General features: G+C 43.1%; 1 protein-coding gene across 8 annotated transcripts in view; it reads left to right on the forward strand.

Annotated features, from left to right (window-relative positions):
- Nucleotides 1-24,545, forward strand: part of chd3 (chromodomain helicase DNA binding protein 3) — a gene marked incomplete at its 3' end in the record, with an annotated part of 41,869 nt that overhangs the window by 13,130 nt on the left and 4,194 nt on the right. The window contains exons 17-40 of one of the 8 annotated variants that reach the window (XM_084542913.1): nucleotides 57-178; nucleotides 357-530; nucleotides 1,865-2,006; nucleotides 2,286-2,417; nucleotides 2,626-2,743; nucleotides 4,056-4,180; nucleotides 4,268-4,499; nucleotides 4,837-5,021; nucleotides 5,110-5,287; nucleotides 5,489-5,575; nucleotides 5,972-6,057; nucleotides 6,482-6,615; nucleotides 6,712-6,856; nucleotides 7,880-8,042; nucleotides 8,138-8,295; nucleotides 8,675-8,882; nucleotides 8,965-9,081; nucleotides 9,583-9,714; nucleotides 10,581-10,689; nucleotides 12,351-12,483; nucleotides 14,576-14,825; nucleotides 15,583-15,746; nucleotides 16,032-16,158; nucleotides 19,829-20,097. In XM_084542913.1, coding sequence (XP_084399039.1) covers nucleotides 57-178; nucleotides 357-530; nucleotides 1,865-2,006; nucleotides 2,286-2,417; nucleotides 2,626-2,743; nucleotides 4,056-4,180; nucleotides 4,268-4,499; nucleotides 4,837-5,021; nucleotides 5,110-5,287; nucleotides 5,489-5,575; nucleotides 5,972-6,057; nucleotides 6,482-6,615; nucleotides 6,712-6,856; nucleotides 7,880-8,042; nucleotides 8,138-8,295; nucleotides 8,675-8,882; nucleotides 8,965-9,081; nucleotides 9,583-9,714; nucleotides 10,581-10,689; nucleotides 12,351-12,483; nucleotides 14,576-14,825; nucleotides 15,583-15,746; nucleotides 16,032-16,158; nucleotides 19,829-20,097 — 3,690 coding nt within the window. Of the gene's footprint in view, nucleotides 1-56; nucleotides 179-356; nucleotides 531-1,864; nucleotides 2,007-2,285; nucleotides 2,418-2,625; nucleotides 2,744-4,055; nucleotides 4,181-4,267; nucleotides 4,500-4,836; nucleotides 5,022-5,109; nucleotides 5,288-5,488; nucleotides 5,576-5,971; nucleotides 6,058-6,481; nucleotides 6,616-6,711; nucleotides 6,857-7,879; nucleotides 8,043-8,137; nucleotides 8,296-8,674; nucleotides 8,883-8,964; nucleotides 9,082-9,582; nucleotides 9,715-10,580; nucleotides 10,690-12,350; nucleotides 12,484-14,575; nucleotides 14,826-15,582; nucleotides 15,747-16,031; nucleotides 16,159-19,828; nucleotides 20,098-24,545 lie in introns of those variants that run through there. The other 7 variants (XM_084542916.1, XM_084542914.1, XM_084542917.1 and 4 more) reach the window with 7 other exon arrangements.

Raw genomic sequence — 24,545 nt, forward strand, 5'->3', positions numbered from 1 at the left:
GCACTGCTGTGAAATCCCAGGAGAGAAAGATGATCTCTTCTTGTCTATGGTTCCAGTTTTTCAGGCGTCTGAACGACTATAAGATCGACCACAAGCTCCTGCTGACAGGAACTCCACTACAGAACAACCTGGAAGAGCTGTTTCACCTGCTCAACTTCCTCACGCCCAATCGCTTCAAGTACAGCGTCTGTTTTTGTAACGCACACGCATGTACACAATAACTTTTTCCTGGAAAATATAGCTAATTGCAGCTTGTTTATAACTAGTTTTAACATATCCTTTTCTGAATCAAGTACAACCTTAAAGACAGGTTTTTACCAGTCCTTCACTCCGTCCCTTTTTCTGTTTCTGTGCAGTAACCTTGAGGGCTTTCTGGAAGAGTTTGCCGACATCTCCAAGGAGGACCAGATCAAGAAGCTCCATGACCTGCTGGGGCCTCACATGCTTCGGAGGCTGAAGGCCGACGTCTTCAAGAACATGCCCGCCAAGACCGAGCTGATTGTCAGAGTGGAGCTGAGTCCTATGCAGAAGTACGACACTGACACATCTGGGTCCCCCCACCGACATCCAAGCAGTTGGTTAACCAGTTATTTCACTGCCAGCAGTAGAGATAGTCATAATTGTAAAGACTTTGAGGTGGAGCGGAGAACTCTGGAAGTTCTTTTAGCATTTAGATATTGTTTCAACTGTATTTCACTGTGCTTTAGGTTTACCAGGTTAATACTCTATTCCAAAGAAACAACTTGCAAAGTTCTATTTAACTGAATTGATTGAGATAACTCCCTCCTACCAAAAGCCCAGTCTGCTCTAATTGGCCAGATCCACTGGCACCCAAACATGTTCAAGCAAAGAACTGATGCCAGCAATTCTGCTGGATCAGGAGGGATGCAGTGGGAGGGAGGGGCTTCAAAAGTCACGAAAGCGTTTCATTTGGCCCAAAAAAATGTATACGCCCCTTAGTGCAGGATGAGTCATGAACATTTTTTTCATTGTTTGCCAGGATATTATATACACTAAAATACCATTAGAACTTCAAAAATTACTTTTAGGTCAATGCTGGGCCAGAGACTGGTGTATAGGTGACATGTACACCCATCAGGCATAACATTGGTGTCTGGCAACAGGATGTTGTTAGTAGGGGCCTTTTGGGTCCTGTGGGTTGAGGGGAGGGGCCTCTGTGGATCATCCCACAGATACTTGATCAGTTTGGGATCTAGTGAATTTGGAGGCCAGGTCAACACTTTGTGCTGTTCTTCGTGTTTTTTGAGTCGTTCCTAAAGCGTTTTTGTGTGTGCGCCTGTGTCAGTCTGCATCCTGCTGGGGATGGCTGCTGCCATCACGGAGTGTCATTGCTATGGGGTGGGGGTGCCCGGTCTGGTCTAGGTGGGTGGTACATGTCAGAAGATGGTCAATGTTATTTACTGCACCTGTCAGTGGTTTTAATGTTATGGTTGATCGGTGTATAATGCAATATATATCTTAAAAAAAACACTTAAACATTGAGTTTGAGTCCAAACATGCCATAGCTTCTTTAAACCAGAGTCTTTATCCGACATTAATTGTGGTTAAGTAGCTGTGATTGTGCAGTGTTTACATTATGTACGGCTGTTGAAATAAAACAATTAGTTCCCTTTAATTTCTTGTCATTGTAAGTTGTTAAATGTAATTTGTAACACTAAACTAGACACTGAGACAGCTCTTGAGAAAAAGAGAACAAACTCTGCAGGGTGTTTGATGTTATCTTTAAATGCTGGACAATGTAGTTTTGAGAGATGAAAGGGGAAGGAAGTTCATCTTAATCTACATGTGGTTTTCATCAAATTGGTACATCAGCGATTTTATCGTGTTGTGCTTTTAAATGCAGGAAATACTACAAGCTGATACTGACCAAGAACTTTGAGGCTCTGAACTCAAAAGGTGGAGGAAATCAGGTCTCCCTGCTCAACATTATGATGGATCTAAAGAAGTGCTGCAACCACCCCTACCTCTTCCCCGTCGCCTCTATGGTAAGAACACACACACTTTTTTCTTGGAATAATTACCTGTCTTAAATATAAATTATATAGTTCCACAGAAAGTTGGTGTTTGTTTGCTAGTACTTAATCTCTTCTCAAATGATTCACTTTGAATTAATCACCAACTGCTCAACAGTGACACCTTGTGGTAACGTGCGATAGTTCTCCTATTCTTATTTGCTGTTGGTGATTCAGTGCAGTGCAAAATCTTGCCAGGACAGACTCATCCAGCAGTGTTTACCTTGTAGTTTTATTTGTGTGTGTTTGCAGGAAGCTCAGAAAACCCCTAGCGGTGCTTACGAGGGGTCAGCCCTCACTAAGGCCTCTGGGAAATTGATGCTGTTGCAAAAGATGCTGAGGAAACTGAAAGATCAAGGGCACCGAGTACTGGTCTTCTCACAGGTACAAACACATACAGTATGCATAAGACACAGCAACTCTAAACACATAAACACACCAGATGTGCATCTCCCTGCGCAGATGTTGTGTAGATGTGGGACACCTCCAGAAGGTACTGCAGCAGGTCGTGATTCCAGCCGTGCAGATGCATGGGTAATCAAGTATAGATAAAAAAAAAAATCTAATGAACAGTTCTCTCCTCTATCTTCAGATGACTAAAATGCTGGATTTACTAGAAGATTTTCTGGACTATGAAGGTTACAAATATGAGAGAATTGATGGAGGTATCACAGGAGCACTGAGACAAGAGGCCATCGACCGCTTCAACGGTGAGATACTGAACCTCAGCTGGGGACGAGTCGGAGTCATGTTATCACATTGTCATATGCTCTTCCTGCTGCCACAGCTTAACATTTTTATTTACAACTACCACCACTCCCGAGAGTTATTGATCTGTGAAGCTACTTCCTCCAGTATTTGATGCCCATGCGTTAAAATGTTGCTGAGTGGATTATGTTTGTCTTAATGTGGAACATCACTGCCATTCTGGAGCATTTGTTGGCAGTGAATGCTTCTAAATAATATAACATGGTTAATAGCCTCGGGATGAGTGATACATATCCTGGAGCTGGTACAAATGCATTGACTACCTGAGGTAAATGCGCACGTTAAAATGTAATGAAACAAACAGAGGATGAAATAGGAGTAGCTGAATATAGGAAACCGCATCATACTTTGAGATAACTTTAATTGTGACTTTTTAAACTTTTGATCTAATGTGAATGAGAATTTTATTCCACAGAGATAACAGCGTAAAAGCTGCACATGTGCCTTTCTCATGTCAAAAAGAGGCAGAAAATTATTGGCATAATGGTTCATATATATACTTCATGACATCAATGTCCACTGTGTGATTCCCAACCATGGGGTATTTGTCAAAATCTAGCTACCTTCCTCTGTCAGCCTTCTGAGAAAACCAAGACAAATCTTTAATAAAGTAACAATAAAGAGCCCCCTTTAAGAATTGGATAAGTAAGCAGAGCTGAAGAGTGTAATTTGAATTGACTATGGAAAAACCAAAAGTTGGAAATGAAACCAGAGAAACACAGGGGGCCGAGGACGGAACCTTGAGGAACACCTTTTTTCTAGACAGCCATTAAGTTCGGCTGATTTTTGACAACATCACCTTTCAGAAACTGGAAATCTGTTGCTCACAGAAAATTCATCATTCTTAAATGTTCATCCAACTTTGGGTTTTAGATGTTTAGTTGTTATATACTGCAGCTAATTTTGAGACATCAAGCAAAATCTTGTGAATTTAAGACTAGACTCCCAAATTAATTTGTGTACAACATTATATATTTTGTGACGTCCACTCTCATCGAGGACACTCTGAGGTGCATTCATGAAGCTCTGCAGAAGCCTGAGGTTCTGTGACACTGTCATTTAGTTTAGAATATAAGATCTCAAAGATACAGTGTTATATATAAGAGTCAAAGCCTGAACTTTATCTACAGATCTCAGTTCAAGGTTTAGACCAAACTAGATTAAATTTGAAATCGAAGTGCGACACCGTTAAAGAAGTGCTCGACTTCTTGTTGACATAGCTGAGTCACTGTTTATTCCTCTATCTATTTCCAGCTCCTGGTGCTTGCCAGTTTTGTTTTTTGCTCTCCACCAGAGCGGGAGGTTTAGGCATCAACTTGGCCACAGCAGACACCGTCATCATTTTCGACTCTGACTGGAACCCTCACAACGACATTCAGGTGCTGTATAAAAGGCATTCACAGGAGGAAATAAATCACAGATTAACTTAACTTGTATCACAGCTTAAACCGCACCTCCCTATGTAGGCGTTCAGTCGAGCTCACCGTATTGGACAGGCCAACAAGGTTATGATCTACCGCTTTGTGACACGAGCCAGCGTGGAGGAGCGCATCACCCAGGTGGCCAAGAGGAAGATGATGCTAACTCACCTGGTGGTGCGGCCAGGTCTGGGATCCAAGGCCGGCTCCATGACCAAGCAGGAGCTGGACGACATCCTCAAGTTTGGAACAGAAGAGCTCTTCAAGGACGAGTGCGAAGGTGACAACAGTTACTGTTCAATGTAAAAATAGCTGCGCTGGATATTTTTGTCAAATTCAATTTTCAGGAAAATATAACAGTGTGGGGTTCCGTGTCAAATTTAAATTGAGACTGATTCTAATAGACAACCATTGGCAGGTTTCTTTTCCTGAAAGAAATAATTTTGTCAAACACAATCATTTTATCATTCGCTCATCGCGACAAGTTTGGCCACAGGGTCTTCTTGGCATATTCCGGACTTATCGACAATATAGTTGGTGGAAGAGAACATTTTTTATTTGCTAAATTGGTCTGGAAGAACACAACGAACCTACTTCTTAACCCCCGTGTTTGGCAGGTATGAAGAATAGTTCAGGGGATAAAGTTGAGGACGAGGGCAACGTAATTCACTACGACAGCACTGCCATCGAGAGGCTGCTGGACCGAAGCCAAGACGCTACAGACGACTCGGACGTCCAGAACATGAACGAGTACCTCAGCTCCTTTAAGGTGGCCCAGTACATGGTCCGAGAGGAGGATAAGGTGAGAGACAGCCACGTATAGTTATGCATACTCCACCAGGTGGTTCTCCATCCTTTTCCAACCTGCGTGTACGTATCTGATGTTGCAGATCGAGGAGATCGAGCGGGAGATCATCAAACAGGAGGAGAACGTGGATCCAGATTATTGGGAGAAACTGCTGCGGCATCACTACGAGCAGCAGCAAGAGGATCTGGCGAGCAAACTTGGGAAAGGCAAGAGGAACCGCAAGCCTGTGAACTACAACGACGCCGCACAGGAAGACCAAGGTAGGAGTTGAGGCCTGGTGAGGCTCTAGGAGTACACGAGGAGCTTAAGCTTCTTTTAGGAATTTATTGCTAAGATTTATTATTTTAATCTTGGGATTTTAGTAGGGCTTTGAGAAGACATTATCTTCGGTTTGAGTTATTACTTGCACAGTGGAAGTGAATGGGCCTGGCCTATTGACAGACCACTGTGTGCTGTTTCAGAGTGGCATGCTGACATTTCAGATAACCAGTCCGAGTATTCGGTGGGATCCGAGGAGGAGGACGAGGACTTTGATGATCGGCCAGAAGGTAAGAAGAGATTTTATTTAAATTTTTTTAGAAAGAGGCAGATAGAGAGACAGAAAGAGACGTCAAATCATGCAGAGCTCTTCACGAGCAATGAATGATGTCTCTTGTATGACACGCTCTCAGGTCTGTGTTGAATTAGCGTTCGAAATTGATTTAGCGGTTACAGCTCCCTGGCAGAGCCGACCCAAGCTAGACTGCCAAAAATGCACAGTCCACCTTCCACTTCAGTTTTTTTTTTTTTTTTTTGAAGAGAACGCTTCAGGCGTATCAGAAGTTTTTAATTCTTTGTTGAAGTGGCTCTACTAGCTATAAATTTTAAGAACAGTCTGCAAAACGTAAAATAAAACTCAGCTTTCTTACAGCTAATGTTCCTTTGCTGCATGCTTTTATGTGCAGGCCGAAGGCAGTCACGTCGCCAGCTGAGGAACGAGAAGGATAAACCTCTGCCTCCTCTTCTGGCCAGAGTGGGAGGCAACCTTGAGGTCTGTGCATCTCTGGAAAAAGCTCTCGTATTTTTTTTTTTCTTGTGATATTACTCAAACTTGTCAGCTTTTATTTAAAGCAAACTGGCACCCGTACATATTTTTCTAACAATCTAACAAAAAAGGAATTATCTTAAATTGGGGAAGGCAGCTAAGCTATTATATCTGCAGCAACTCTGAACCTTCCAGGCTCATTCATCATCCTGATAATGGTTGATGTGATTATAATGGCCCGCGCTGTTCGAGCTAGGATCAGGAGTTTATTTTAGCATTATCAGGCAGTTATTTAGAAAAGGCCTTAGGAGGTTTGAGAAATACGCAGAAGTCGGCAAGAAGATGAAAAAAAAAAAAAGTTTTCTGGCATTTATAATCTAACAAACTGGCATTAGTTCCACTATTAAGCAACCATTTATTTCAATACTAGGTGCTGGGTTTTAACACACGCCAGCGTAAAGCATTCCTGAATGCAGTGATGCGTTGGGGGATGCCATCCCAGGACGCTTTCTCCTCTCAGTGGCTTGTTAGAGACCTCAGGGGCAAGACTGAGAAAGAATTCAAGTAAGTAACACACGAGGAAAAATAACAAATAAAACTTCTAATTCCCCTTTAATCATCTTGCCATGTCCTCTTTTTTTTTTTTTTTTAATTCGCCAGAGCTTACGTCTCTCTCTTCATGCGTCACTTGTGCGAGCCGGTCGCCGACGGGGCCGAGACGTTCGCCGACGGCGTCCCGAGGGAGGGCTTGTGTCGCCAGCCGGTTCTCACCCGCATTGGCGTCATGTCGCTTGTCAAGAAGAAGGTCAGACAAAAGCTGATGGCTGTCTTAGATGAAGATTTGGGGGGGGGGGGGGGTTACAGTTGTAACCCTTATGATTTCCAATCTGGGTGATCCATGGTAACGGAAAGTGTGGTTTGATACCTTAGAAAAAACTTGTTGAGCAGAGAATTACCACAATTACCAAAAATAGAACAGAAGGTTCACTGGTGCGTCTGTTTACACTGTAAAAACTTGACCGCATGGCCGTTGAATTTATTACCTTGCTGAAAAGGAGGAGGTAGCGGCTCCATTGCTGCCCACACCTTTAAACACCCTAGAGACAAATGTGACAAATACATTCATTTCCTATGAGTGCTTCGCAATAAAACCAGTTTTACCAGCTGGGTGCTCTCAAGCTGCAGGGAGTGTTAAATTTCTGTTATCAGTATTATTATTAGTTCTGATGCGCCTTTGGAGCTATGAACAGAAACTGTAATACAGAAGTTTATTACATGAATGACAAACACTGCATCCTTTGTGCAAAAGTCTAGCAACTGAATCCGCAGTAGGAATGGTAAACTCCACTAATTACAATGAAAACCACTAAACGGACACAGTGTAAATACACAAAGTGACTCTTGCAGACAAATTTCAAACATGAATAACATACAAAAACAAGTTCTGACTTCATCAAAGTCGTCTTAATATCAGCAGTGTCTTTGCAGCTCTTCGTAAATAAAACATCGTTCACGTGGAGAAGCGAAGGCATCAACCGTGACATTCTGAAAGATGTTTGATTGCCCCTGCTACTTTTGGTTTGACAGTTTATTTTAGTTAATCCAAACATCTTTTCTATCCAGTTTTGGGTCCAACTTGTTCAAACCTGCAGACGTCCTCATCTGCTATCTGTGCCACAGGGGATGTGTGATTGCTGCCAGGCAAACAGGGCATGTGGGTGGTGTGTTTAAATCAAGTGGTATTAAGTAAAGTGAGCGCGTGCCAAGTATTTTATTTTGTTTGTTTGTTTTATTCAGTTTTCGCTGAGTGTTTCATGTTTTCGTTCAGATCCAGGAGTTCGAGCACATCAACGGGCGGTGGAGCCTTCCAGAGCTCAAGCCCGAGGTCAGCGTAGACAAATCCTCGTCCAGGGCCTCCTCTCCTGCCGTGAAGACCGCCACGCCCACCCCCGATGCCAGCTATAACAACACCCCGTGCACCTCCAAGCCAGGTAACAGACTATACTGCATGCACCGCATCCAGCAGGGGGCACTCCGCTTAAAGATCAGCAATAAAGTTAATGTGCGTTTGTTGGAACGCGTGCAGCGACCCCTGCTCCGGCGGACAAGCTAGAAAAGAACGGGAAGGAGGGAGAGAAGGAGGAGGACAAGGAAGAAGTTGGGGCCCCGCCGGAGAAGGAGAAAGACAAGGAGAAGGAGGACGGGAAAGAGGTGGACGGCAACAAGGCTGGAGACCCTGAAGAGGTGGGACATGCTCCTCAAAGCGCAACACACTCCACAGTTGAAACATCTCTGATATTCTATTTTGAGATTCAAATAGTTTGTCTATTTTAAATATGAGTTTAAAGTCTTTAAATTTTGCCGTATTTGAATGTGTCCCTGCTTTAATTCTCACATCTTTGAGGGTTTCTGTCTTAACTTCCAGGCTTTACTTCTGAAAATCTCAAATTAAATTGAAATAGCATTGTAAACAGAGTAGTTTTGAAGGTGTAGTCCATTTATATATAAGCTGAATAAACTGTAAATGTAATAAACTGAATAAATTGTGTGGCAATCAGTTAGTAAAAAAGATAATTAAAAGCCGACATTTGAAGTCTTCTCCATCTTGTTCTATTCTCCTTAGTTTTCCTCCTCGACAAAGGAAGCGTCACAAAATGCGTCGCCCGGACAGAAAAGTGAAGGCAAAGAAGACGGCGACCTGAAAGAGGGCGAGAAGAAAGAAACGAGTGACGCTCCGGCTGCTGCCACGGAGGAGGCGAAAGCGCAGGAGGAGAGCAAAGAGGAGGCGAAGCAGGCGTCTAAGCAAGAAGAGGTCAAAGAAGAGAAATCAGGTAAGAAAAAAAAAACAACAAGAAGGATTTGATAAGCTTCACCTTTGTGATAAAATCTGACATGTACAAACACATAAAATAGGTGACTTGTTTGTTTTCGCAGAAGGAGAAAAGGCTGGGGAGGAGAAGGAGGAAACCTCTGCGACAACAGAAGCGGCGGAAGCCAAGGAAAAGGCAGAGGTGACTGATGTGAAGAAAGGTACGTGTCACTGTCTGATCGCAACTGTATTAGTCATGTGACTGTTAGTTTTGCTACCTTTAAGCGATACTAATGCGTCTGTGTTTTGTCTACGCCGTAGCCTGAGGTGCACCTCTTCAGAAATGTAGCGTTGAAGTGACGCAACCTGCATTCACTATGACTAGCCCGAAATAAATTCCCTGTTCCGCATCGCTCAGTGACTGGACAAACACAGAAAATTCACCCTCCTTCTGCACACCTTCACACCAGCTACTCACACGTCTTCTCTCCTTTTAGTTCTTACTGTAAAAGTAACTGTAATGCCATTGTTAAGTTCGCAGAGAAGCTTAACAGCTAACAACTAGCGCTTCAGCTGCGTAATCAGAGAACGATGCTGGCGCACCAACGCACAAGTAAAAATGCTTTTAACAGCGCTGGCCACTTGCCTAGGCTATGACGTAGGCTCTGCATACTTCTGCTGCAGAAATATAAATCAATCTTTACTGTCTTTTTTGATAACAGAAGAGCTCAAAGGTGAAAAAGATGCTGGGAAAGAGGTCAAGGCAGCGAAGGAGGAGGCGCCCAAGGGTAACGGAAAGCCTCCGACTGAGCGACCTCGCTTCATGTTCAACATCGCAGACGGCGGCTTCACTGGTGCGTCCTGTATGCACATTCAGCTTGTTTTAACTGCACTCGTCTTCCTCTAGAGCTTTAAAGATCCGGGACATTACATTTATTGTGTGTATTTTAATTGACCAGTTGGCCAAGTCAGAGCAAAATATCTTAAAGATTGGCGTCAAAATCGCCAATGATTAATTGAAAACCGGGTCAGTGAGAGGTATTATAGGAAATGTCTTGCGGTCAGAAACAGTGAATCAGAAGGCGCAGCACTAGAGAGTAATTTCTTAATTTCTAAGCACTAGACGTCTGGGGTGAGATCATCTGCACACAACAGATGTCAAAAAAAGAGAACCAAGTATGAGGCAATTTACGGATAAATATGTGGTTCTCCTTAAAATGAAATTTCATCGGAAATGCCACCTAACAACAGAAAAAAAAAAACACAATGTCATGCTTACAGTGTTCACTACGCTGGAAATCAATACTCAGTTTAGCAAAGAATGTCCTCTTTTTTCTGAAAAATTATTAATGCAGAAGGGAACATAGCAAGCATATTTTGTACTTCAGTATTTTAAGCAAAGACAGAGAAGTAGCTCCTCTCCTGCCAGAATCCTTTGCTAATTGGCAGATAAAGGTGTAAGTGGTGAAAATAACTTTAATAGGTTCACCAGAAAAGGTTGCTCTGCCGTCCAAACAACATAAAACATACCACATGCCACTAAAATGAGCAAACAAAACATTCACCCTGCTTTCCTCGGTGTCCGTACAAAGGCAGCTGTGAGCCAAAATTATCTCCACCTTGATCACAAACACTTGCGGATAACCTGCAGCCGTGTTTCAGCAAGCGAAGCACTCTGAAACCAACCTCATTTTTACCTCGCGCTGGCTTCACCCCGCAGAGCTGCACACTCTCTGGCAGAACGAGGAGCGGGCTGCCATCTCCTCCGGGAAGATGAACGAGATCTGGCACCGCCGACACGACTTCTGGCTGCTGGCGGGAATCGTGATGTATCCTTGACAGCAGTTGCCCGGGCGATGACCCTGGTGTGTTTATTTTTCTGTCGGCCGGCAGAAGCCGAGCATAATAAGTCAACAAGTCAGCCAGGGCTCAGTAAACAGCGGACTGTGTCTGCTGGAAGCTGATGTAGTGGGTCATTTAGTTCATGTTATTCTCTCTATTATGGTAATTCAGGCCATGTAGTATTCACATTAAGATCTGTTTTCATTCTTCGTGCTGATGATAAAGTCCAGATAAACTGAACTAGACGTAGAGAAATGCTTTAGAAAATGCCTAAAAGCTTTGTGTTAAGTATTAAAATAAATACCCATCAAAAATCAATGTTCTGCTCAAAGGAATAGCCCAACTTTTATGGGAAATATCCCTTGTTTGTCTATTAGCTTAGCACGAAGCCTGAATGTAGGGGATACAGCTAGCCTGGCTCTGTCCTCATGGTGCATTCACATGCTCCTTGGAAGCTCTCAGTTTGGAGGTAATCCTTCTGATTTATACACTTTTGCTACAAGCCTTTAAACAAATGAGGAAATTATAACATTAATCCTACTTACGTCCGCCATTTTTCTGTGTATATGACGTCTACAACTGTGAATGTTGCTCCTTTCTGAGTTGTTCTGACTTTGCGGTCATTCACTTTCCCTCTAGAAAACAAATTTCTAATTGTTCAAACATTACATCAGATGCACTTTAACTACATAACTACCCTTTAAAGGATACAAATAGTAAATTGTATATCCCTGTATGCGAACATATTAATCACATCACTATTATTACGTTCATTATTTTGTATTGAGCTGGCAGGCAGATTTTGTTTCTGACAGAAACAGGTTAGCTTGCGTTTCCTGTCCAGTCTTTATGCTAGTCTTTAAACTAAGCTTAGCTGCAACCGGTAGCTGTAGTGGCTTTAGTAGTAGCCAGTGAACGGGCTGTTGCGACAGGAGTAAACATCTGCTCATGTGATTCATTCATTTTCTGTAACCGCTTGTCCTGTGAAGGGTCACGGGGGAGCTGGAGCCTATCCCAGCTGTCATCTGGCGGGGTACACCCTGGACAGGTCGCCAGTCTATCACATTGCTAACACAGAGAGACAGACAACCATTCACATTCACATGCAATCAATTTAGAATCACCAATTATCCTCATGTAATTTCTGCTAAGAAATTAAATAGGTGTACTTTCCAACATGTCACTATTCCTTAGCAATTAGCTTAGCTTAGCATTAAGTCTGTAGGGAAGGTCTTTGTGAAACTCTTTGTGTTTTTGGTAGGAGAACATTAGCTTAGTCCTGTAGACCATTAGCCAAGCTGATGTTGCTTTTCCTTTCTAGAAATTTTGTCATAATCAGATTTGTTAGCATAGCATATGCAGCTAACTAAAGCTTGACACAACGTACGTATGGTACTATAGCTATTTCGGTGAACGAAATGAATTCAAGATAGCTATTTTCCCCTTTTTACTGCCTTTAAGCTTTGCTAGGCTAATGGTCTCCAGGTAGGCTAGGCTAATGGTCTAAAGGACTAAGCTAATGTTCTCCAGAATTCAGAATGAATCTAATGTTGTATTCATGATGTTGGGGATGTGCGATGGCCCAGCGAACACTGCTTCAAACTATCTCTGACCCAAAGTGTAACCTGATCCTTGACCCTTGTGCCAGACATGGCTATGCTCGGTGGCAGGACATCCAGAACGATCCTCAGTTCGCCATCGTCAACGAGCCTTTCAAGTCGCAGGCGAATAAAGGAAACTTCCTGGAGATGAAGAACAAGTTCTTGGCTCGACGCTTCAAGGTAAGACAGGACGCCGCTACTCCTTCGCTTTGCTCTCAATAGGAGATGATACTTGATACCTTTCACTACATTTTTTAATTAAAAGAACAGTTAATACAAATGTTGCTAAAAATAGAAATGTCCTAGTGTGGCAAAATCCGGAACAACTGTAACCAACTGTGGGTTGTGTTTCAATTCCATGTGTGGTGGACACACAATGGTGGTTGGTTTCGGTTACTATTAAAAAATCTTGAGGTTCTTCAATCACCTGACTTGTTTGATGGTCGGATGACAATGACATATGCCCCTAGACCCACATGTTAGCTAAATGGTATTGCTGACCGCTGCATTTCTGGAAGAGCTCTCATCCTGTTTTTGAGAGCCTCACATGTTTCAGATCCTGCCCTCAACATCCTCATTTACTTTGTCTCTTTCTCTGTCCCCCTCCCGTTGTTTCTCGTTAGCTAAATTATCACAGGTTTTTTTGTAAATCGGCCACGAGAGAAGTGCAAGTCAGCCCAAAATATAATTTGTCACCAGTATCCCTCCAGTAATGTTTTAGTTGTAGCTGGTTGTGTAATGTCAGCCTCTCAATGCAACCTCTTTTGCAATACGTTTACTACAAATAACTTTTCCGAGACATACAACTCAGCTCAATTACGAATTGAAACTGATTTTTTTCCTGCAATGCTTGTATTTCTGTGCTTTTCCAACTAAGACACTGATTACTGTAAAATATTAGAAAAAGACAAATTTCAGACAATATAATGAGGGCAGAGGGAATACAATTAGAGGGAATTACAAGAAGGTTTTTATCATTTTTAAAGATATGGAAAATTAGGTTAAATATAATGTGAGAAACCACCAAACTGTTCATCTGGTGTGTTGATTTGCTGCAGGAGCACATGCATGAGAAACAAGTCTAATTTCAAGCCTATCTGTTTATTTGACCTTTGACCTTATTATCCAGCATGACACAGCCTTCTCGTTCTTTTTGTGGATAATCTCCTCGGAAAAAATCTGACTCAGTACACTTATCCTATTAAGAATTGTTTCATGCCTCATATATTCGCTTTATTTGACCAAATAAACTGCTCGGTATTAATTGCCGTTTGTCCGCAACGAGCAGTGTTTCGGCGATCAGGACCAGAATTTTGTGTTCACACTGAAAGTCAGCGATCATATTAAACACACCTGAAGTTGGCGTGTGCCAGTAACGTAGAGCACAGAACAATAAAAGAGTCACAGCTGCGAAATATAAAAACAAACTGTCCAAACAGCAGATGGTGAGAAAATCTGTGGATCGACCAGATCCTCGCGATCCTCACACAGTTTTATATTAAACAACAACAGAAAAAGCAGAGTTAATGTATTAAAAAATCAATTACATGTTACAATTTAATGATGCTGGTAGCTTAATGAATTAAGTAAAACATTTGCTGATGTAAAATAGCTCAGGATAATCTGAAAATTTAGGTTACACTGTAGATTTTAAGAATCATAATTTGACTGATGTCCACGTTCTTGTATACTCAATAACTAGTATAATGTACATACTGTAGTGCATTAACATAAAATATGGATGCAACGAAAGAACACCTACTCTTTAAAGCTATGTTGTTGCTGGTGCTGCCGACCGACTTTCTGGCTTTTGTAAATACTCCTTCTAAACTTTTTTTCTTCTGTTAGCTCACAAGTCTATAGAACATTTGTTAGTTGTCGCCCTCTATAAGATGCAGCTTAGTGGAGTTTTATTCACATATATATTTAGCATCTTACACTTTTTTGCATATTTTTATATTGTTATTTTATTCTATTTGTATTTTATTCTATCTCCTTGCAACTGTCACTTGATAGGAGCAACTGCAACAAAACTATTTCCTTACAATCTTATTTCTTTTTGTGTAAAATTTACTATTAATTGCTGCATTTTTTTTATTTATTCTCAATATTTTTAGTGGCCCAATTTTCATAAGTAAACCACCGTGTAACTGCTTTAAAAAGAGCAGCACATATAAGGTCTATTATTAGTATCATAATAAAGTAGATGGATGCTTAAAAACATCCTTCTCTTTCCTCTTTCCTTCCTTTTCCCGACCCTCCTATCCTCCAGCTGTTGGAGCAAGCGCTGGTGATAGAGGAGCAGTTGCGGCGGGCTGCTTACCTAAACATGACCCAGGACCCGAGCCACCCGGCCATGGCGCTCAACGCTCGCTTTGCGGAGGTGGAGTGCCTGGCGGAGTCGCACCAGCACCTCAGCAAGGAGTCGCTGGCAGGCAACAAGCCAGCCAACGCGGTCCTGCACAAAGGTCAGCGCCGATGGGATGACCGAGGGAGAAGTAAACGAACTAGCTGCCTGCGTCGTACGTTTACATACTGAGACGCTGAAGCAAGCACATTTGAGCCGAGACACGCAGATGGATTTAGAAAAAGTGGGAGAGATTGGCAGACAGACAATCGCAGGCGCACAGTGCGAGAGATACACATCAACATATCTCACCGCAGCTGTTGTGAAATCTTTCCTGCCGCACCGACCATATCGCTCCGCCTAGAGCCGACTTCAGTAATGCCAGGCAGATAAGCTTACACCATGTTAAGTGATAGTTCCAAACATTTCCTCACTGGCTTCCTAGCAAGTCTGCCCATGTTTATGTTGTACCGTAGAAAGAATAACACGCTGCGCACACTACTGTTCTTGTTCTCGTCTCGTACGTCTGCACGTAACATTTTTATCGAGCTGCAAGTGGCTCTCATAGTTTGTGGTCAGTGATGAATTCAGTGTAGACATGTGATGACAGAGAGGGTGGATAATAAAAGATGGGAGCTATAATCCCATAAGAACAGAGACAGAAATGTACTGTTTAAACGGCTATATCTCAACATAATGAGAAATAAAAGCTTTAACAGTCTGTTAAAATGACATTATATCTATAGTATGGAGACTCTGCTAAGGATATTTAAACTTCATTAAGGTTATTTTAAGTGTAGAAGAGCTTCCAAATTATTTATGCATTAATTAAAATAAACAACTGAGGTTCATGAAAGGTCAAATAGAAGCTTGGCAGCAAAAGCTCATTCCTCCGGTCAGTCAGTTGTTCACGTTTGTTGCTGTCATCGCAGTGCTGAACCAGTTGGAGGAGCTGCTGAGCGACATGAAGGCCGACGTGACTCGGCTACCGGCCACGCTGTCCAGAGTCCCGCCCATCGCCGCCCGCCTGCAAATGTCCGAGAGGAGCATCCTCAGCCGACTGGCCAGCAAGGGCACTGAGACGCACACCCCCCCGGTCAGCAGTCTGCTTTTTACAGACACATAAACAGACACACAAGTTGAAACCTGCTCGGGCTGCCTCCGCACAGTGGAAAAAAATATTAGATGGACGGCATCCAGTGAAAACAGACATCCCATTATCTTGTCACCCACCTGTGCTTTTTCACAACTGCTTAGTCAGCTGCTTTTTTTTTTTTTTTTTCTCAGCTTACATAAGTTAAAACCGGTTGATTTGACTTTCTTTGTTCTTAAATCTTCCATTCAACATTTCCTAATCAGGGGGTTTTTGTTCTTTGTACAGCCCATACCTCCAGGACCCTACGCCACACCGCAGAACTACGGAGCCCCCTTCACCCCAGCCCCCCCGAGCGCCCTACACATGGGAGGGGCCAACTACAGTCAGATGCCGCCCGGATCCTTCATATCAGGTCAGTGTTTGATTCTCCACCTGACATCCTTTTACTACTCTAAAATAAGCTGTGTTAGTGTGTAATTGGTAAAAACTAGCAAATATCAACACTGTGTTTGTGCGGGAAAAAGGTAATCTGACCTTCAAACTGTTCAGAGGAGAATCTGAGCAGTAAAAATGCTTTGTCTGTAAGAATGGAAAATGTGGGAGAGGAAAAAACTGGTGAGTTACAATCAGTAATAAAAATAACATCATAAGGAATTAAAGCTGAGATAATGACAGTATTCAAGATAATTTACAGAAGAAGAATACCACTTGTTTGATCTGTCTGACACTTGGCAGGCTAAAGTTTTAAACCAGATTTATTCTCCTTTGCGGAGGTGTTATTGCAATCTCTCAGGAGGTGCCGCCGGCACGGGAACTGATTTATATCTCGGCACAGCGTTTAAGCTGCCGATTGTCATGGCACTGCTGCAGCATCAGGCTTGGTTCATTTAGTTCATGTTGTGCATTCATTTTATACCTAAAACCGTCATGTTTATGGGCTTGGAACTGCTGGATGGTGGAAGCTGCTTTGGTAGCTCAAGCATAAATCCACCAATTGATAAAGTTTACATAATAGTCACAGTGATGTCAGTAGGGTTACCCCTGCTTGGGGTTGAGTCTGCTAATTTAAAACAGAGAGCTCTGCCTGGGGAGCTGGGGTCACAGTGATTTAAGGACAGAGTCGTTTTCCTAGCACGAAGGGGATGATGGAAAGAATTTGCTGAGTTGCATTGTGGGAAATGTAGGAGGTTTCTGCAGCCTGGACTAAAAGTCTGGACATCTCGGCCTCTGTTGCAGCAATTTTGATTGTATTGTGTTCAATGCAGGCCTGCCATTTTTGCGCCAAAACCATTTTACTACAGACTACAGATTTGTCTGGCAACATTTATAAGGAGATGATAACTGAGCCTTTGTTGGCCGTTCAACTGGTCTGCTGACCGCCAACCAGAGGGCTCCAACTCTTCATTAAAGCGTAATTTATAGTACCGTGGCCAATTGATGGCATAGGTACAACATACCTCTGGACCCTACACCCGACATGAACCTCCCAGACTTCCCAAATTCCTGTTACTGTCATTAGGTCAGACAAACAATAGCAATGTCACAGCAGACATTGTGACAGCAGAGGAAATAATCAAACATAAAAACAGAAAACTGGCGAGTAGTCTGGTAAATTTTCCAATGTCTGTCAATGTTAGCATCATTGCTAACGTTAGCTGTCCTCACTTCCACGTTACCTCTAGACTCTCTTACATGTTCTCAACGTTCTGGTTTGTCTAACCGTGCAACAGTCACATAGAAAGTTTGGATTTAACAAAGGGTAGAAGCTCTCAGAAGATCAACAAAGGGTCGATTGAGCCCGTCTTGAACTTTTTCAGCCTCTTGTAGCGCAAACGCAAGCAGATCAGCCTCACAGAGGTTTCTGGGTGGCATCTCTGCAGTGTAAGTGTAGTTATATACTTGAGAAGGTTGCAGAGCTGCAGAGCCGCCATGACACCCTGACGAAGAAGCACCAACCCAGGTTCAAAGATCCCGACTTGATCGCTTGGCAACTTGCATCGATGATGGAAAAAAAGAAACTGTTCTAAATGTTTCTCCTATTTCTAAAGATACCATCTGAGGAATTTTGTCTTTATATGGCTGTGTTGTTGTGGAAAAACATTTAGCAAAGAAAATGGAAAAACATGTTCAGTCTTCATGAAAATGACTGTCTTTGGGAAAACGGGTATGTCGGGATTTCTGTGCACTCTTGGCCAACATGTCAGGAGTGCACAGCACTCCACACAGTTTAGTGATCAAGGACAGCAAGTCTTGAATTTCATTCTAATCCTCAAACGAGTGTAAAGAAGTACCTAATGGCTTCTAAGGCAGCACAGTTTAAAGCACTTTGAATGGACTCTTTATCTCCCCAAGCAGCTTAAGTTGTGAAACCTTAAAATCCAGAATGGAGGCTTTATCGGAAAAACACATCTGAAGCGAAGTTTCTGATGTGGCTGCCAGATAGACACCTGAAATAGACATTACCGAAATCAAACACAAACGTGCCGCGCTGCTATAATAAGGTATTTTCATCTCCTAACATGTCCAACCTCAAAACCTCAATACTCAGCTCAGCAGTTATTGGACCTAATGACACATTGTGCAACGATAAAGCACCGTCTGGAGTGCTATCAAACCTGTCGGGGGAGAATTTTTCTTTTTAAGGCATGTTTATTCTCTCTGGTGAAGTCCTATTGTGGCTCTTGCTACTTTAGAGCTAGCTTCGGACTTAAATTTGTTTAAAAAAAAAAAGAAGTTGATTTTGTTTTGGCCTCTTGTCTCGCTCCGCTCGCCTGCAGCCTGTCAGAGCTCACTGGCAGTTTGTGAATTTATTTTCTCATAATTAGTTTGGTAACAGCATATGCTCTCCAGACGCACTCTCTGCTCTGCATGTGTATTCGTGTTCGGAGATGTTTAGATAGCAGAGATGTGGCAGAGATAACTGGTAAAACCTGATATTCCCCAATAGCTTTGCCCTAAAAACCACAGCACCCGGCTCCCTCGGAGCTGCGCCTGCCTCTCACTCAGTGTATCTTGATTTTTGTAATTGTAGACCTAGACATCTGTCAAAAGCATTGCATTTTAGAGAGCCAGGGCCTATCTCTGAAAATGTCATTATGCTCAGCCTGTCTGAGTCTGCCCGTGCCAAGAAAACATTCGGACTTTGTACCAAGGTATTTTGAGAGGGACAGAAACCGCAGCAGTTTGGTTGTGTAAACGTCGTGTTGTGACTTGTGAACCGGTGGAGGGCTGGGCCCAGTGCTGGCTGTTCAGAAATAGTCGTGTGCAAGCTGTTGCTCCATGGGTTTTTTTGCTCACCAGGGTCCCGCGGCTAGCTGCCGAGCTGCCGAGCTGCCGAGCTGAGGGGCATGCAGTCCTAACGCTGGGAGGGCACAAATGAGACCACATATATGGTCGCGATTGGGGTTGTGCCGGTCGATGACCTTTTTAGATTTCAGCCAGAAATGGTAAAAAAGAAATGAGCAAGAGAAATAGCCGGAGTTAAAATAACAAAATTCTCTGATTTGCGACCTCCTAGCTTCCCTCCATTAACAGCACTTCCCCGAGAGAAGCTCCCACACTTGAGTACACAAAACATGTCCAAAAATATACTGTCTGCTGTGGCGCTTTTTAACTACACACTTAAGCAGCACTCTGTGAACTCCAAAATGTAACAATGCACCAAAGGCTCCAGTGAAGGATTGTTTTGTGCTGTCTCACACGTGGCAATATATCAGCAATTTCTTGAATTGTATTTTGGAAAACCTGTTTCTGCCATCAGGAAGCTACACATCTGCGCTAAAAGGAGTCCCACATTCTAGACAAAACATCATCTTTTAGGGACGTAGACATTAAACAGATGGAGTGGAGCGCACGGGTTCAAGCCCCTCATGTCTGCAAGCACCTGCCCCGCTGAAGTGTCCTCGAGCAGGACACTGAACCCCGGCCAGCTCCAGTAGCTCTCCCCTGACCTCTGACCTCCCGGGCAGAGGAGGGAAGGCAAACAAAAAAGGGAAATCCCTACGGGGACCAGTAAAGTGTCACATTATCCTGCTCCCCTCTCCGAGTCTCCACTACAGTCTGCCGCTTGTCTGCCCCCACAGAAGCCGCCGCCGCTGCTGGGGCCACCGGGGGAGCTGCTGGTGGAGGCGCCGGAGGGCCAGCCGCTGCCGGCGTTTGCCAGAAGACCAAGGAGCACGATGTGGTGCAGCGGCAGCGAGTGGTGGACCTCTGGAAGGACGGCAAGTCCGAGGGGGCCATCGGGCTGGAGCTGAGGATGCCCAAGTCCACGGTGCACAGCATCATCGTCAAATACCGCCTCAGCAACACAGTGGAGAACCTGCCTCGTAATGGGCGACCAAAGAAACCCTGAGGGAGGGGGGGTGGGGAGACCCATGAGAGGAAAGAAGAACAATTAAACCCTGGAATCCTGGACAGAAAGAAAGCGGAATCTAAATAAAGAGACCTGAATACATGAGAAGGAATTCCAAAAAGGACCCAATGAGAGAGCACTCTGACACTGCTGGAATGTGAGGAACATAAAGGGAGAAGAAAAACTCACTGGCTGGATCGAATGTGAACAGGAGGCAAAAAAAAGAAAAAAAAAAAGGAGACAACAGGAGATTTTAAAAGTAGTGGCGGCACTTTGATCCACAAAGGAAAATAAGCAGTCAACCGTAGAAAGACTGGGTCCAGAATAAAAAGGCAGAGGTGAAACTCTGGCCCTGAGATCAAGCACGAAGGACGCCTGGGGGGACAAATGTTTTAGCAAAGATAGAAAGCACTACAGAGAGAGAGAGAGAGAGAGAGAGAAAAAAAAAAGCCTAAAAATGTGACTGTGAAGGTCTGGACCGGAGAAAGTAGGGAAATAAGACATCATGTTAATGCAATCAAAGGTTTTTAGGAACTCAGACATGAAGGCTGAATCAAAGCTAAACGCAACAGAGGAGTTCTTCCTTATTCCTCCTTGAAGGAATAGATTTCTTGAAACTTCTTTTTCTGTTCTTCCCTCTGAGCCGAATAAGATTTCCCCCTGGATCAATCCTTCATCCGTCGGCTGACTGAACAAGCCTGTCCCCTCGATCTGACCCTGTACTCCCTCATTCCTCCACAGTCCTCCACTCCTCCGTCTCTATTCCTCAGTCTTTCACACATGCGTATGCATACACACACACACCGAGGACCTCACACACAACCTGAAAACCTACAAAAGGCTTAATTTATTTGCAGAGTGCAGGCTAATGAAATCCTAACTTAAAATAGAGACGGACAAACTAGATACAGATAATCTTGCAAAAAAAAAAGAGGGGGTGGAAAAAAGAAGAAAAGGAGTTTTCTAAGTATAAAACACTTCTTCCCATGGACCTTCTTGCCCTGGCATTCCTAAGTCCAACCAAGCGTAGTAGCAAGAACCATAGATATAAAAAACTGAAACGCTGCCTTTGTCCAACAGTCAGAAGCAACATTGCTCCAACTTAATCTGACGGACTGCTATTGACATATGTACTGTATTACAAAGCATATTTACAGTTGCACCTTTTTTTTTTTTTTGCGATGGGGTCACTTCAAGGGAAGTATCACTCCAATAAAGTATTCACATTTCCTGTTTTTAAGCCTCATCACAGCAAAAGCTGCTATTTATGAGCGGCTCTTGCCCAAAGATGAAAACGGCAATCTGTCACCGACGGAGTCACTTTGAACCCCGAAGAGACGTTTCTGTTCTCCGAGCTTCTTTATTGTGACAGCGTGATGGATTCCACGCTGGAAAATGTCCCCTGATCCCTGAGAAAATAAAACACTCTGGACTGTGTCATCGCTTTTCCAGCTTGGTGTGTGCGCGCGCGGCGGAGCTGTACATCAGGGTGACATCCCAGAGCGGAGAGGCAGGATGAACCCTTCTGCTTCGCTTCTGGGAGGACGAGAAGTGAATTATCGGTTACACGGTCCAAGCTCTACTGGGATGCCTGAGTATTTTTAAGCTGAAACTGAGTGGTATTTCCCTTTAAGCTGAGATGACATAAAGACCAGAGAAGTGTGGTAGTGGTGTGGCCTGCAATGAGAATATACTGAGTGAGTGTGTAGGTTAAGGGATGCCGTATGTGTGTGTTAATGTGTGTTTTTGTCCGTTAAAAGTTCAGTATTGGTGCCAGTATAATACCTGAGAACATTTACAGATTCCAAAACTATACTTTTTTGATAACTTGCTTTGACGAATATAAAAGTGTTTTTTTATGAAATGTTTTTTTTTTTCTATTTAACACAATAAGCTAAACACACATGCCTCAGTGTTTAATATTATACAAAAAATAAAACCTAAAGAAATTAGTCAAACTTAAAGCTGCACTTATGATTTTTGTTTTTTATATTAACAATGGATAGAATGACTATGTGTAATGTGAAATGTGTTGCTTCTAGTGACAAACCTACAGAAAAGTATCATCAAGCTGTTTTTTAGCTTAAGGAACCATTTTAGCGTCTTTAAGTGCATTGTTTTGATTTTACAACCTGCAGCTTTAATTTTACAATTTAAGTGTCACCGCACTCAACATTGTCTCCAGCTGCAGGCAGCTGTTTTCACTGACAATAAACTTGGCGTACCCCTCCTGCCCATCGCTAAGCAAACTTAGAGACGAGCTGGGGAGCTGGGGAACACGGTGGAGCACCAAAACAGAGCTAAAAAGCTAATAAACTGTTGTAACTTGTGTGGAAGCAAGGTCAGCGATACACGGCGGTAAATTGTCCGCCACGTTGCGTTGCCACCAAGAAGTGCTCATTAAAACTCTTCATGCTAGTTTAAGTCTCAGTCAATCAATATTTCTTCACTCCCATTTCAAGTGTTATTCAGAAGCATTCAGGTGTGACACCCGGTCTCACATGTGCACACAAAGGAGAATAGACGTGCATATAAATCATTTGACGCCGAAATCCTTGATTGATGATTTTAACTGATACATTTCCGGCTTTTTATGTGGATTGTGAAACGCCTGCAACTCATGGATTTATGAATTCTCCGTTGGGCAGGCTCTTTAATTCTTTAAAAAAAAAAAAAAAAAAAACAAGCCTGTGCTTTTTTAAGTTCCTGAAAAGTTGACAGTTCAAAGACACGAGGTTGTTCTTCTTGAAAGGTTTTGGCATTGATGCGCTCACGCAAAGCTTTTCGCAGAGCAAGAATGCTGCTGTTCTTGCCAAGATGGCAGCGTTCGCTTCTATCAGATACGGGGTAGGACCTACAGGGGAGAGAGATGCAGGCTGACATGCTGGCCAGGAATGTTCTTTACTGCCTTCTTGGACCTCAGATGCTCCATCCAGTGCAGTCTGGCGTTTCAAGACCCGGAGAGGAATAAAACGGCTGAAGCTTGAGAGTCCTTGATATTGTGTGACTTTGTGAACCGCTGGGTCTGTTGTGTTTTTGCTTTATCGCTACCGACTTAATCTGGAATGACTAAACACTTATCTCAAAACGTCTGCCGCTACTGTAAAGGCAGGAGTCGGCGAGTTGTGTCAGCAGTGAGTGAGGAAGAGTCTGGATGAGCAGAGGTGAAGAATTGCAGGAGGACTTTGGCAGCGGAGAGAAATGTACAAAGTTGTACGTCGCACAGGGACTCTGTTATCTGGTTAAGTACAAGTGCTCCATTGAATCCCTCCCTGTGTTTTATCTTCATGGCTGCTTCACCTCACATGCCTTTTTGGTAGAGCCCAGCGGATACAGTACTGTTGCAAGGCCGATACCGAAACTGATAAATAGAAATCCTTAATTTTTTATTTGTTTTGGCGACTATTAACCTTGTCATAAATCCCACAGAGATATGACTAAATAAACTTAATAAAAAGGAGTAGGTCAATGATAAAACTGATCTGCTCTTATAAAGTGCTGAATGTCTCAGTCTTATTTCATGCACACATTTCAGATCCAGTCTCTGCCAACCTTCATCTGACTTTCTCACGATAACAGTTCCTCTGTATTTCATCCTCTGAATACTTTTAATGTGAAAGGGTCTCTGCAGTAAAATTTGTAGGTCATATTTTGGGTAAAGGAAGTAAACAGTCAGCAGAAAAGCTGCTCTGAGTCAGATTAGTTGGATTACATGCGCGCTGTTTCCTGTGAATCACTTCTGTCCACTTCACTGCTGAATAAATACTTTGAAGAAAAGGAAACACTTTAGCATCTTTCAGGTCATTGTTTTGATTTCGCGGCCTGCAGCTTTAATGACAGAATGAGCCTCGCTGCTCTTAACTTAGTTTCCAGCTGCAGGCAGCTGTTTTTAGTGAGTATCAAAAGTAGGATTTTTGCTGCAAAACAAATGCATAAGAAATTTTTTTAAATGCATTCCTTTAAAGTAGGTTTTCAGACGTTATACAGCTCTCTCTAGTAGATAAATTATCTCAAACTTACTGCATCCTTAACATTCCTGTATCAGTGGCTGTAACCAGTTTTTATTTTCTCCACTTCTACAGGTTTGTTTTTGTATTGCAAGTGTAATTTTCTCTTGCTCTTTCACCCAGTCTTTACCTCGATTTGTTTTGCCTCTTATCAGATTTTGTCTACCCCCCTCTCCCCGTCCTCTCTGCTGGCCTCCGCTGGCCAAATGCCATCCGCTTTCCCATAAGTGGTCCCCCCTCTGGTTTCAGACACACAAAACATCTTCAGATCGGTGCGCTTCTTATCGCACACATGATCTGCACAGGGGTGTTATGACAGTTTATCTATCCCCGTGGCGCGAGGGAACGCAGCGCGCTGCGAGTCTATTCCTGGCTTTTGTTTTGGAAGGAGCGCTAAACTCGCCGTTCCACTCCCCGAGCACATTCACGATAGCGCACAAA

The sequence above is a fragment of the Chelon labrosus genome (assembly GCF_963514085.1).
Source record: "Chelon labrosus genome assembly, chromosome: 1".
Taxonomy (NCBI): domain Eukaryota; kingdom Metazoa; phylum Chordata; class Actinopteri; order Mugiliformes; family Mugilidae; genus Chelon; species Chelon labrosus.